The sequence below is a fragment of the Apteryx mantelli genome, chromosome 4 (genome assembly GCF_036417845.1).
Source record: "Apteryx mantelli isolate bAptMan1 chromosome 4, bAptMan1.hap1, whole genome shotgun sequence".
Lineage (NCBI taxonomy): Eukaryota > Metazoa > Chordata > Aves > Apterygiformes > Apterygidae > Apteryx > Apteryx mantelli.
The window spans coordinates 23,665,896-23,678,560 of record NC_089981.1 but is presented as its reverse complement, the minus strand read 5'-3'; the positions used below and the strand labels follow the sequence as shown (position 1 = coordinate 23,678,560).

At 56.9% G+C, this 12,665-nt stretch overlaps 1 protein-coding gene across 4 annotated transcripts in view; it reads left to right on the top strand.

Annotated features, from left to right (window-relative positions):
- The window catches only part of DUSP8 (dual specificity phosphatase 8), a 55,834-nt gene extending 43,478 nt beyond the window's left edge, over positions 1-12,356 (top strand). For all 4 annotated transcript variants that reach the window (XM_067296001.1, XM_067296002.1, XM_067296003.1 and 1 more), the window contains 4 exons: positions 7,881-8,047; positions 10,272-10,431; positions 10,649-10,772; positions 11,179-12,356. In XM_067296001.1, the coding sequence (XP_067152102.1) occupies positions 7,881-8,047; positions 10,272-10,431; positions 10,649-10,772; positions 11,179-12,310 (1,583 nt within the window). In that variant the 3' untranslated portion in view covers positions 12,311-12,356. The remainder of the gene's footprint in view (positions 1-7,880; positions 8,048-10,271; positions 10,432-10,648; positions 10,773-11,178) is intronic.
- The last annotated feature ends 309 nt before the right edge of the window (positions 12,357-12,665 follow it).

Below are 12,665 nucleotides of genomic sequence, written 5' to 3'. Positions count from 1 at the left end.
AACAAGTAAGGCTGGTCCAAAGCAGGCCCAGTCACCAGAGGAAAATCAAGACCAGCAGCTCTGGGAGTGTATGTGTATTTGTGTGGGCGGAGGGCTTCCTTTCTGTTTTTTTTTCCTTTTTTTTAAGGAAGTATTCTGCTCATTTGGGAAATCTGGAGAGGGACAAGCAATGGGAGACAGCGGGATGTGGGGGTCTGGGACCAATCTGCGAGGCCAGCGAGGGATGGCACAGGTTAGGAAATGGCAGGGAGATTTAGCAACAGATGGGCTGAAGCTGTTTGGGATGGAAGGAGATGACAGTTGGGGAAACGGGGGATTTACATGAATCAGTAATAGGGCTGATTCATCTGCTTTCTCATACCAACTGCTTGGAAAAAAGGACCCTGCAATGGCGTGATGAAATCCAGTGCCAAATTAAGGGAGGGCGAAAGCCGAAGCTGAAGGTAGGGGGAGAACAGGAGGGCTGAGCGGGACGGAGGGTGGAAGGGGAGCGGCGGGATGCGATGTGAGCGGAGGGGCCGGGTTAGCGCTGGGCTTTTCCCTCCGTTGCACTGAGGCGGCTGGGAGTAAAGAAGCCAGAGAGGGGCTGTGTGCATGCAAGCCGGAGCGGCCTAAGGGGGCTTCGCAGGATTGGGCTTAGCGGCAATAGCGGCTCAAAGCACGCTTCACGCCGCAGACAGCCAGCGTGACTGGGAGGCAGTTTATCCCAAGCTGCAGCTGGGAGAGCATCAACCAGGAGAGGGCGAGTTGCCCAGACCACAGAGCGCAGGGATTTCAGACCGAGTCGGAAGGAAGATCTGGCTGGACTGGGCTGCTCGCAATGTGCGTCCCTCGTGTGGCAGTAGGCGCCTCGCGCTGCTGCCCATGCGCCACGGGCCTGGCCTCCAGAAACCCCGCCGCTGGCCTAGCACTGAGAAACAGGCAGCATCGCGAAGGCAGCTGGACTCTGCCCGTCCGTTGGGTCGGTGGGACCTGGACCGGGAACAGGACCGAGCCCGGGTGGTGAGCCCTGAGCAAGAGCTTTCATGCTGATTTCGGCCAGAGGTTTGGCAGGGCAGCGGGAGGGCAGGTCCTCTAGCTTGACAGGGTGGTGGAAAAAGCAAAGGAGCCAAGCACGGGGCAGCAGCCGCCAAGGGAGAAGCAACAAGGATGGTAGCAGTGGAAAAACTCACAAACTTCCCAGGCAGCAGGAGGCTCTGACAAACCTGCGAAACTTCCCAAAGCGCGATGAGTAAGGGTGACGGTAAGCGGCATTTCATCATGCTGCCTGGCTTAGCTGCTGCTGTGCACAGGCTCCCACCCAGCACGAGAAGCAGGGAGAAGGGATTTTGCAAAGAGGGACTTTCCCGGAGGCTCAGGGAATGACACGCGAAGCAGCCAGCACCTCGGCTTTCCTTCCTTTCATTTAACCTGCTGCAAAGGCACTGGGGCAGTGTGCTGGGGCTCGCTGGGCTGAGCCGCCCCTGCTGCCTACCACGCACCGCAGGGGTGCAAAAGGGAGGCATTGCCATGCCAGGAGCCGTGTCTCCCCACAGGGCCGGGGCGAGCGGCGGCCGGGGGCGATGCTGGCCGGGGACACAGGCACGAAAGCGCTGCAGCATCCCCGGGCTTGCAGAGCTGGTATCCAACAGGCGTCGGGCCTGCGCCGGGCTGCGGAAAACCGGCAGGTGGGGCCTCGGGCTGCGGCGAAAGCTCAACCTGCGACGCCAGCCTCCCGGCAGCACCAGCAGCGGCTGCTTAACCTCGTTACAGGAGCAACGAGGGCGGGCTATAATCCAGCTCTTAAAAATGCCCTTGGGTCTCCTGCCTGCTCCTAGGCTGTGAGCTGGGGGTGAGGAGGCGGCAGCTGGCCTAGGGAGGGTTTGCAGCTCATTTTGCTCTGCCTGTGCCTGTTTCCCTCCTCCTTGCTGCTGCAGACTGATGGCCCATGGGGGCAAAATGTCACCTTTACTCCTCATTTTGTTGTGGGGGGGGCTTTGGGTTGGATGCGCTCTGCTGTGTGCGTGCGATGCTGGTGAAGAGGCCATATTTCTGCAGCTCGGGGGGGGCGTTGAGTTGGACGCGCTCTGCTGTGTGCATGCGATGCTGGTGAAGAGGCCGTATTTCTGCAGCTCAGGGTGGCTTTGTGTTTGCAGCACTTGTTCTCCAGGAGGTATTTAAGAGGTGCATAGGGCTGGGATTGTTCCTGGGTCTGGGGATGGACCCGTGGCTCTCCTGTGGGGTGGCTTCAGGGGCCGGGCTCTGCCCATGTGATCATGCAGCACTCTTGTGCTGGTAGGTGTTTCTTGCAGTCTGTGGGGAGCTGGATCAAGGCCATGAAAGCACCAGGCCAGAAAGCTTTCAAGCCAGGTTGCCCCCATCGCTCTCTGTCTCTGTTTCACACTTCCAGCCTACAAAGCCGGCATGAACGCAGGGCAGGAAGCATGAGTTTCCCCCGCTCATAAGGGCAGGGAATTGGGGTAGCCCTGCTTAACTTGCTGCACATCTCCCTTTGATCCCCCAGTAGCATCTCTCTGTGTCCCCACTTTGCCTGCTGCTCTGGACATCTCTTCCAAGCGCAGTGGTGCCTAGGTGAGCATGGGAATTGCACCCTCCTCCCCGTCCTACCTGCCGAGGGAAAGCCCTGCTGTCTCGCTGTTCTGCCTCCCGTGAGCGTGCCCTTGCCTGCGCCAGGGCTCCTTCCCTGCCGCTGCCCCTCCTGCAGTCCTTTCGAGGATGGCGGTGTGGTGGGTTTTATATCGCCTGCCTGGGCACAGGGGGAGTGGGGAATTCGTGTTTCTGCTGAGCTGGAGTCTCCATCCACGCTTGCACTAATGTCCCACTTGGCTCAAGGGCTTACAGATCTCCGCAGCTGGGGTTTACCCCCAGGAGAGCAGTGCCACACTGTGTCCCTGCCCCTAGGGAGGGCTCTATCCCCTCCTGCGCCTGCCCCGGCTCTGGGGGACACCACCTGGGTGCCCCAGCGGCTGCTCCGGCCTTGGCAGGGAGCTCAGCGCAGCACCCTGTGGGCAATAGGCAACGCCTGAGATGTGGCCAGGGCCCAAACTGTGAGCTGCGTGTCCCCAGAGACCTCTTGAAGGTGAGCACCTAGATCTGCCTCAACGGTTCAGATCTTCCCATGGCTGATGTATTCCTGCGTGTCCACAGCAAACACGAACAGATCTGCTAACTTCTGATGAACTGCTAGTATATGTTAAGTTGGAAGTATCCACTGAGGCTTAAGTTGCCCCATTCCTCAGGTCTCCTAAGTCTCCACCTCCCTCTGTATAACTAGTTAGTGTCTAAATCCTAGGAGATACTTGCAACTAGGCTGTTCCTCACTTCATGCACCCGGGACAGGGACATCCCAGTGCCTCGCGCTGCATCTGCAATGCTGCAAACAGCGGGCTCTTGAGTTCAGCATAGCCAGAGCAGGTTGGGGTGGTCCGCAGTGAGCAGCTGCTTGCCCAGCTCTTGGTTAAAGGTGCAGAGGTTCAGCGCCCTGCTCCTTTCGCCCCCAATTTCCTTCCCCTGTCCTAGACGTCCGCCCCATGACAGCCCTGGGGCTCTGTGTTCCTCTTAGCTGCAGCCGTCTCAGTGCCTCACTGGGCCCCGCACGCGAGGAGAGGCAGGCAAAGGGGCCAGCTCTGTGGGCATCTCGCTGTGCGGTTTGTCCCCCCTGGTGACAGCAGCCGTGGTACAACAGGGTCTTTTTGGAGCCACAAGTGGCATCTCCCCCGGGCTCGTAGCTGGGCTTGTGGAGGCTTCCCAGGCTTGGCGCCCTCACTCTGCAGCCCTCCGCTTTTCTAGCGACCTTGCTTTCGCTGGGGGGCGGTCAGAGATGTTTGGTCAGAAAATGGGCAGGGGGGGAGGCCTGGCAAAGATGGGGGGGCTGGAAGTGGGAACCGGCTGTGGGTTTTTTCCCTCCTGTTTGCAGCCTGCGCTGTGCCAGGGGTCTGTGCAGAGCAGAGTCGGGAGCTGGGCTGGGGAGCGCTTTGCGGGTGAAGGGAGGTGTCAGGGCCTAGCGAGCAAAGCCCAGGACCGGGGCGGATACCTCTTCCCTGCTATCAAGTCACTGCAAAAGCCTGTGCCTCAGTTTCCCCCTTTCCTCCAAGGGCATCCCACCCTCCCTCCCCTCCCAAAAGCTGCTTTCTGTCCAGCCCAGCCTGAAGCTCCTTGGCTGGATGCCACTAAGGAGTTTAATTTCCCCTGGAGAATTGCTGAATGACCCCCACACACACACAAAATCAGGGGGTGGTTTTCATTCCCCAGCGCTCCTGGGGGCCTGACCCTGGGAGGTGCTGGCTCCTGGATCCTCCTTCCTTCATCTCCAGCAGGAGCAGCAAAGGTGTCCCCACTTCTGGCCGGGGGCCCTGCATTTGCACACCCCCCTCTCCTCCTGGGCCCCACCTCTGCCTGACATAGGTAACTGTAGAAGGCAGGAAAACATTGGATTTAGCAGGGAATGTTTTTGGAAGCCCGCAGGAATGCCGGAGCCTTGGCCAGCCCACGGGGCTGTGCAGCATGGGGGACCAGCTCTCCAGCCCTCACCAGGCTTGGGGGGAACATCAGGAAGAAACTGGAGATCTTTAACCACCCACTCCATGTCAAATACGCATCCTTCCCAAGTAATTCCTGACGTGCCAGGAGAATCTCACTCCTGGCGCCAGCACTGTGAATAAAAGGAGAGACCCAGAGCTGCCCCGTCGCCTCGGCCCTTTGGGCTCAGCTGTTCTCCTGCTCCGAATGAGAGCTGGGAGCCGGAGCCCAGGGTACGGAGGGGAAAGCCCAGGTATCTGTTGGAGGCCTGCCAGGGACATTCACTGCCTTTGGGATTGTTTGGAAGAGCTGCTTGGCTTTCTAAAAATGAAAGGCATGCTAGAGCAGCAGGGCCGGGTGGGGTTTTCCCCGCTCCGTCCCTCAGAGCACCGGCCCCCCTGCGGGCGCTCGCCTGGGCAAGATGAGGACGGTCCTGTGGTGGCCCAGGATCGCCTCTGCCGGGCGAGTGCTGGAGGAAGGGGCTGCACAGGGCTACGGGTTCGAGCAAGCCAAGCCAGGTGCACCGGTTTGGGCTCCCGTGCTCTTCACCGGGGCTGCGCGCGCGCTTAGGGCTGAGGCGACATCCTGCGCCCTGCCGCGGGGCTGAACCTGCACGGGGATGGTTGTTGCTTGAGCCAAGGGTGACACCACAGCTGTCTGGGAGCACCTTCACGTGCTCCGCAGGTCCCCGTGCCACTCGCCTGTGCTTTCCCTGGCAGACCTGGCAAGGGATGTGCTGGCAGGGGCAAGGAGGGGGGCAGATAGCGTTGCTAGGAGAGCGGCAGCGTGTCCCGGCCTGCCTTAGCCGTGATGTCACCCCTGGCGCTGTGGCTTTGGAAGCCACCTGCAGCCCCCGGCGGCTCTTCGTGGGTATGAGCGAGGGAGAGAGACTGGGGAGGGCAGCGGGTGCTGGGCTCTTGGGCTGTGCGTGCGGGTGCCCTGCTCCCAGGAAGAGCCCTGGGTTTCTTTGAAAGGAGTCCTGTGTCCTTCAGCATGAGTTTGAGGGTCACCTCCGGGCCCCGTTAGATCCCCGCCGAGATTCTGCCGTGCCTCGTGGCTGCAGAGCAGGGGGGCAGCTGAAGCTAAGCCTGCTCCCGGCCACCCGGGGCTGCGCTGGCCGCTCAAGGGAGAGGGGCGGCAGGGAGGTCCGCACGTGCGCGCACCACACTCAGCCTGCTGATTTATGCTCCTTGGCAATGCCGACGCAGTCTAGGGAACAGCCGTAACCAGAGCTGTCGTGCACCTGTGCTGGGCCTCCTTCTTTCACTCTGATTTAATGTCCCAATTGAGAGGTGATGTCATGTCAGAAAGAGCCAGGGAAGAGGAAGTGCTGGAGAAGATAAGGTGCCTTAACTCTTCCCTGCCCAGCTTGGCAAGGTTTTGAAGCTGAGACTTACGCTAACTGCCAGCCAGCCAGGAAGACATGAGAGTGGAGGAAAGAGAGGTTGGTTGGAGGTTGCCTTCCTCTTTGGATAGAGGGCTGGATGCCAGGACACCGTGGCTTGCAGGCTGCAAGGAGGTGGAGGATCAGGTGCCTGGAGAGGAAGGGCTGAGACCCTGTCCGTCTGAGCCGGGCAGGGAAACGGAGAATGTGCCCAGACCTGACCTGCTTCTTGAGAGGGGAGAGGCTGAATGGAAATGTCCTAACCAAAGGCTCATTAAAATGTGTTATTCAGCTGCAGAGATGGGCCAGGGGCTGCCATGTTAGAGACTAGGACTTTCAAAACGATCTCGTGGAGGCATCCAGGTCCTTTTAAGAGTCAGCCCCCAAAGTCTGCTCAGCTATTTGGATAATGTCAAGCTCTATCTAGTCATTTGTATTATCTAGAAACCCCCTGGGAAGGCTGGTTGGGCTGACACAACCTAAGGTCCTCTCTGTTGCCCCAAGCTGTCACCCAGATGCCCTCTGCTAGACGGGAGTGAGTTTGTGCCACCACTTGCCTGGTTCTAGCCCAGAGAACAGGATAGCTGGGTGAAAGGGGCCATCGTGGGTCTCCCCCACTTATCATGAAACATTTCACAATACCTTCTCCGAATGCTGTATTCGGCTGTGTTATGCCCCAGCCCACATGGATGGAGGCCGGAGGCTCAAACTCCCATTTTGGGCTACGCCATTATTCTTAGTCAGGTCCCTCCGGTTCCCTAAGCCACAAAGCACGAGTCTGCAAAATGAGATAACCGGTGCGCTTATGTAACCGCACAGGACATGTGGCCGTTCTTTACGTTTATACAGCTCCCAGAGCTGCCTGGCAGGCGAGCACGGCAACATCCACTGCCCTGGTGCAGTACTGCTGCTGTTTGGGGGGGGGGGGGGGCTGCTTTTCAGGCTGGTTCGTTCGCGTTTAGGCCATACTTCTGACAGTGCCAGACACGGCACTGGTAGCTTTGGTTGTCGTATTCTACCTGCCACTGCCGCAACTGTTTTTTTTCTCTCAATATTGGACTTTGAGATGGATATGACTGCAGACCAGCTTGGCGCAGTAAACTGGGCACTGCTTGCAGTCACGTTCAGTAACGTCTGGCCATAAAAAATTGCTAGGAAATCTGTTCAAAAGAAATTAAATTTCATCCCCTCTGGCACAATCTACGCTACGTCCCTCTCTCTGTTTTTGCAGACTCACTTCTCTAATTAGCACTGTGCTCGCAGCCGTGTAAACCAGGCAGCCGTTTGGCTGTGGGAAGATGGGAAATCTGTGCATGGTGTCACTAACAGATTGCGTGACTGTGACACTTCTCCCGCTCGAGTGCAAAGGCCTGCCAATACTGATGGTGCGATTTCGTCAGAAATCACAAGCTCAGCAGGGCTGGGCAGAGCGGGGCGCTCTGAGAAGCAGCAACGTGTAGGCAGGGTCGGTACTTGCTGTGAGTCTCGAGCGGACGCTCTTCCGTGACCCTGCCTGCTGTAATCCTGGGGAGCTTTGTGCTGCTGGAGTACTTTCGTGTCGCTAACCCATCACATCATCCTGCCTGGACAGTTTTTGCTAACAAATTGTGAACTTGACTGTCTTCAGACTAGTAGGCAACCAAAAGAAGAACTTTTTCTGCCTGCCACTTTGAGCAGACCTATCTGCAAGAGCAGGTGCAAGGTGTCACCTAGCTCATGTATGCATTAATATCCAATGAGGCAGGAAAATAAGAGCTGGCTCTCTGTTCTGTCCTGTACGCGCATTGCAGTCCTCACAGCGCGTCTGGGTTGATTAACGATAGTGGTTGGATTTTTGCTCCTCAAAATTCCGTTCTTAGTGGTGTTACCACAGCTTCATCCACAGCCTGACCCTCGGGGTGCCGGGTCCTGGCTGTGCCACAAGGAGGGACAGTCTCAGCCTCCGTGCTTGCACCCTCAACGTCCCTCTTTTTTGCAGGAGGCTTCGCCACCTTCTCGTCCTGCTTCCCAGGGCTCTGCGAAGGGAAGCCAGCCGCCATCCTGCCGATGAGCATCTCCCAGCCATGCTTGCCTGTGGCCAATGTTGGCCCCACGCGCATCCTGCCGCATCTCTACCTGGGCTCCCAGAAAGACGTCTTAAACAAGGTACAGCCCTGCTGGGGTGGGAAGCACATCCACTTTGCACCCTGTCCCGGCTGGGAGAGGGCTGCACTGTGACTCCTGTAGCCACGCAAAAGGCAGAGGGTGGTAGTGACTCCTCTCCGGGGCAAGGACCGTGCAGAGTCGGACCCTACCAGGAGGCTTAAGACATAGAGCACATGGGGAGAGCCTGGCAAAATCGGGGAGGGTGGTTGCTGAGCTTCGGTGTGGTCTTGAGGGCTTGAAAGCCCTTCCCAAGTGCCCAGACCTGGTTAAGACCAGCTTCAGCGGCTCTGTGATGCCCTTGGGAACCAGAGGGAGGGGGAGAAAGCTGGGGCATCCCACTAGGGGAGCATGGGTGTAGGTGGCTATGGCCAGAGACAGAGCACTTTTTCAGGAGGCCTGAAAACAGGCAAAGATTTGCCATGGGGAGAGAGGAGGAAAAAGGGGCCGTGTCCTTTAAAGGTGCTGGAATGGCTGCGTGGTGATGTCAGGCCAGGGAAGGAATTTTGTTTAAAGGAAAAATAAAGGCGAGAAGAAAGAAACAGGAACTGCAGTTAAAATGCCGATGGGCGCCTGCTGCGGGCAGGAGGGAGCCAGTCCGGCGTCCTCGCCTGGGGAAAGCGAGGGGGGAGAGGGCCAGGGGAGAAGCATCCGACCGGCAGTGGGGGTGGAGGCAGAAAGGAGGGAAAGAGAAATTATATACAGGGAGTAAAAGGAAATGAAAGAGAAAAATGCCAAGAATGTGAGCCTGGGAGCTGGGCCGGCTCTGAGGAGCCGGGGCTGGGCTGCAGTGGAGCTGCCAGGGACAGGCTTTTGGGCAAGCGGGGACCGATGGCCCACGGACTTGGGGCTGAAATCCCAATGTGGTCTCCAGAGGAGTCCACGTCAGGCAGTCAAATTGATGGTTTCTTTCCTCCCCGCCTCCTCAGAAGTTTTTATTCATCTTTTGGAGACTCATTTTCTGCCCTCTCTGTGGTGCGGTGGCCAGGAGACAGCTCTGTTCGTAGGCACCAGAGCCGGGGTGACCGTAGAGGTCATACATAGGCAAGCGCAGTGATGTTTCTCCTCTCTGGCGCTTTGCTAGGCAGAGATCCCACGTGGCAGCTCCACGGGTTGACTGTTTTATCCCCATGTTTCTTTTTTCCTTCTGGGTCTTCCAGGCCAGGCATTGAGACCTAGCAGTTGGTACAGATGTTCCCCCTTGTCTTGTACATAATCTGCCCTTGCTTTATACAGATTATACGTAATCTGACTGGAGGGGAAAGGGACAGGGGTCAGGTTAACCATGAACTTGAGTCAGCCCTGCAGGTGGGTGAAGCTCGTTTTAGCCCTGGAAGGCATGGAGCTTGGCGTGGATGCAGTGATGCCCACCCAGCAAGCCTGTGTCCTGAGGGATGGCCCATATGTTGCATCTCACTCCCTCACTGCAGTTTTTCATTGGATCCTCCTTGCTTAAGTTCTTCCTTGTGCCATCATGTTTTACTGAGTCAGAAATATGGACAGTGATGGTGGTGGCTCAATGGAGGAAGCAGAAAAGACACAGAAAATAGTTTACTCCTGAGTCAGAATGAGGGAAGAGATCATTTCTCTTGCAACCTATATATATCTCAGCCAAAAAAGTGCATGTTCTGAGTTATCAGTTGCTCGTACCCAAAATGAGCAGGGAGTAGCTTACCTGAGCCTTTTGCAGGCTGAACTCGGCACTGTTCGTTGAAGAAATTTGAACAACTAACAAATCCGAGAACTCCTGATAAGTTTCTGTGAGGTTTGGGAGCAAAGAAATGGGTTGAATTTGGTGGATGCATGGTCCTACTGATAACTCTCCCAACTCTGTTGGTGAAATGCTCCCTCTGTCCCTCAGCTCATGTTTTCTAAGCTTTCATCCAGACTTTTTGCTGGTTTTCTTTCTTATATTTTCCCATTGTTCCTCTCATACCAGGGTTCTTGTTTTTTCTCCTTCTGGGACCTCCTTCCAAGAGTCTTTTGTCTGTCCAGAGATGGACAAAAGTAAAGAATCTGCTGAGTTTCAAACCTGTGTCATCCAAATGGGCTCATCTTTCTCTGCTTGTCTCTGCTGCACTACGGTCAGCTAGGCCAAAGCAGCAGTGGGACAGTCAGAGGAGGAAATACTTGCGTGGGCAACAGCAGAGGGTGTGTGGAGAGACAGACCTGCAGCACTCTGCTATCTGAACTCAAGTCATTGTTTGATCGCTTTTTTTCTCACCAGGACTTGATGACACAGAATGGGATAAGCTACGTCCTCAATGCCAGCAACTCCTGTCCCAAGCCAGACTTCATCTGTGATAGCCACTTCATGCGCATTCCTGTCAATGACAACTACTGTGAGAAGCTGCTTCCCTGGCTGGACAAGTCCATTGAGTTCATTGGTGAGATTTGTTATGATGGTTACTGACCCTCCAATTCCCTGCCCACCTCAGCCCTTAAAACCCAGGCAACTTATTTTTCCTCTGCAGTCTTGCTTTACACAATCCTAGTCCTTTCACACATAGAGGTTGAGGATTGGAGAGGGAGGCTAGAGTCATTTGGCTCACCATCTCTGACAACATCAACATCTTTCTCTCTGCTTCCTCTGCTGTGCTCCAGACAAGGCCAAGGTGTCCAGCTGCCAGGTGATTGTGCACTGTTTGGCAGGGATCTCCCGATCGGCCACCATCGCCATCGCCTACATCATGAAGACCATGGGTATGTCATCAGATGATGCCTACAGGTGAGTTTCCTCCAGATGATAGGGAGGGGTTGTGCTAATATGCTTCACTCCAGCAAGGGAAAACAGGCTGAGCCCAAACAGAGAGGGCTGCAGCTCCTTGAAGCTCTGGCTTGCCTTAGCTGAGACCTGGGGTAACCAAGCCCTGCTACCCCTTCACAGAGTGCATGCAATGAGGAAGGTTGGGGGCAGTAAACTGGAGGAAGGAGGCCAAATTCACCAAGTCTAGGAAGGCCTAGTTTTACCTCCAGAGCATCCTGAGGCCTCATGGTTTCCCAAGACCCTTTTGTTCCTGAGGGTCTGGCGGAAGGTACTGAACGATGCCTCCTCTCCCCAGAAAGGCCAAGAGAGTAGGGGTGACCTGGTGAAAGAGCAAATGATAACCATGGCTGTTTGTATCTCTCGGCAGGTTTGTTAAAGACCGGCGCCCATCTATCTCACCCAACTTCAACTTCCTGGGCCAGCTCCTGGAGTATGAGAGGAGTCTGAAGCTCCTCAAGGCTTTGAAAGCCCAGGGCGATCGGAGTGAGGGGGATGTCCAGCAGGACCCAGCTGAGGTGCCTGAGAGCAGTAGGCACTCCACACCATCTACCTCAGAAAAGGCCGAGGAGATATCAAAAAGCACAAGCTCAGCGCCCTCCCACAGTGACCCTGAGAGACAAGCGGGAACTCCTAAAATCTTGTCACCCACAGCACTACAGCAAGGACTCAATGGCTTGCACCTGTCCTCAGAGCGCATTCAAGACACCAACCGGTTAAAACGCTCCTTCTCCCTGGACATCAAATCAGCCTACTCCCCTGGCCTAAGGCAAGACGTCCCAGGCCCTGCCGACACAGGAGAAGCCCCGAAGCTCTGCAAGCTGGACAGCCCTTCCGGACCCAACGGTGTGTGCCAGTTCTCCCCAGTGCCGGACAGTCCAGACTGGCCAAGCGGGCCAGACCTCCTCTTGGAGGCCAAGGTGAGGCAAAGGCGGAAGCACAGGCATCAGGCAGGTTCCCCTGCCCACGGGCTCAGCCTCAACTTCAACGGGGTGTGTGCTGTGCACAAAAGCACCAGCGTGGAGGACAATCTCAAGCAGACGCTGCGGCTCAGCCTGCCCAGCGTGGGGCAGCAGCCTGTCCAGCCGGCGACCACGCCAAACGGCACCGGTGGGGGGGTCGGCCCGTGGGGGGTCCACCTGGAGTCTCCGAGCACCCCGTCCTCGGAGAGCGCCTGGTACTTTGGCACAGACTCGGCCGTGAGCGGCAGCAGCGGAGGGAGCGGGGCTCTGTTTGCCAGCGCCGCCTCCTACTCCTCGTTCAGCTGCAACGCCATGCAGAGCAGCTGCGAGATCAGACTGAGAGACAAGCAGCGGGCCGAGCAGCGGGACGGGCGTCACAGCTGGCACGAGGACGCCAATGCCGAGAAGCAGTTCAAGAGGAGGAGCTGCCAGATGGAGTTCGAGGAGACCATGTCAGAGGGCAGGTCCCGGGAAGACCTGGGCAAAATAGGCAAACAGTCTAGCTTTTCGGGCAGCATGGAAATCATTGAGGTGTCCTGACATTCATCCCGGGCACTCGGAGAGCAAGGGTGGGGGGATATTTAAACTGGGGAGAGACGGGGGGGGGGGGGGAGTATTTATACCCGTGTGTGTATTTTCAGGAGCACACACACCAAAACAAAAAGCAAAGATGAATGAATCCAAAGTCAGGAAACATAACGGTGAATGCTTAGTGTCCCTCCCGCTCCCAACTTGTTTCCTTCCCCTGCCGGCAACCCCAGCCACTTTCCCCATGTCACCCCAGGCCCTCGCGTGCACCATGCGGCTTGCTGGGGTGATGGGAGAGCTGCCCGTTGGCTGCCGGGGAGCCGCGGCACGCGGAGATCCGCAGTTGAAATCTCGGCATAAAATTCAA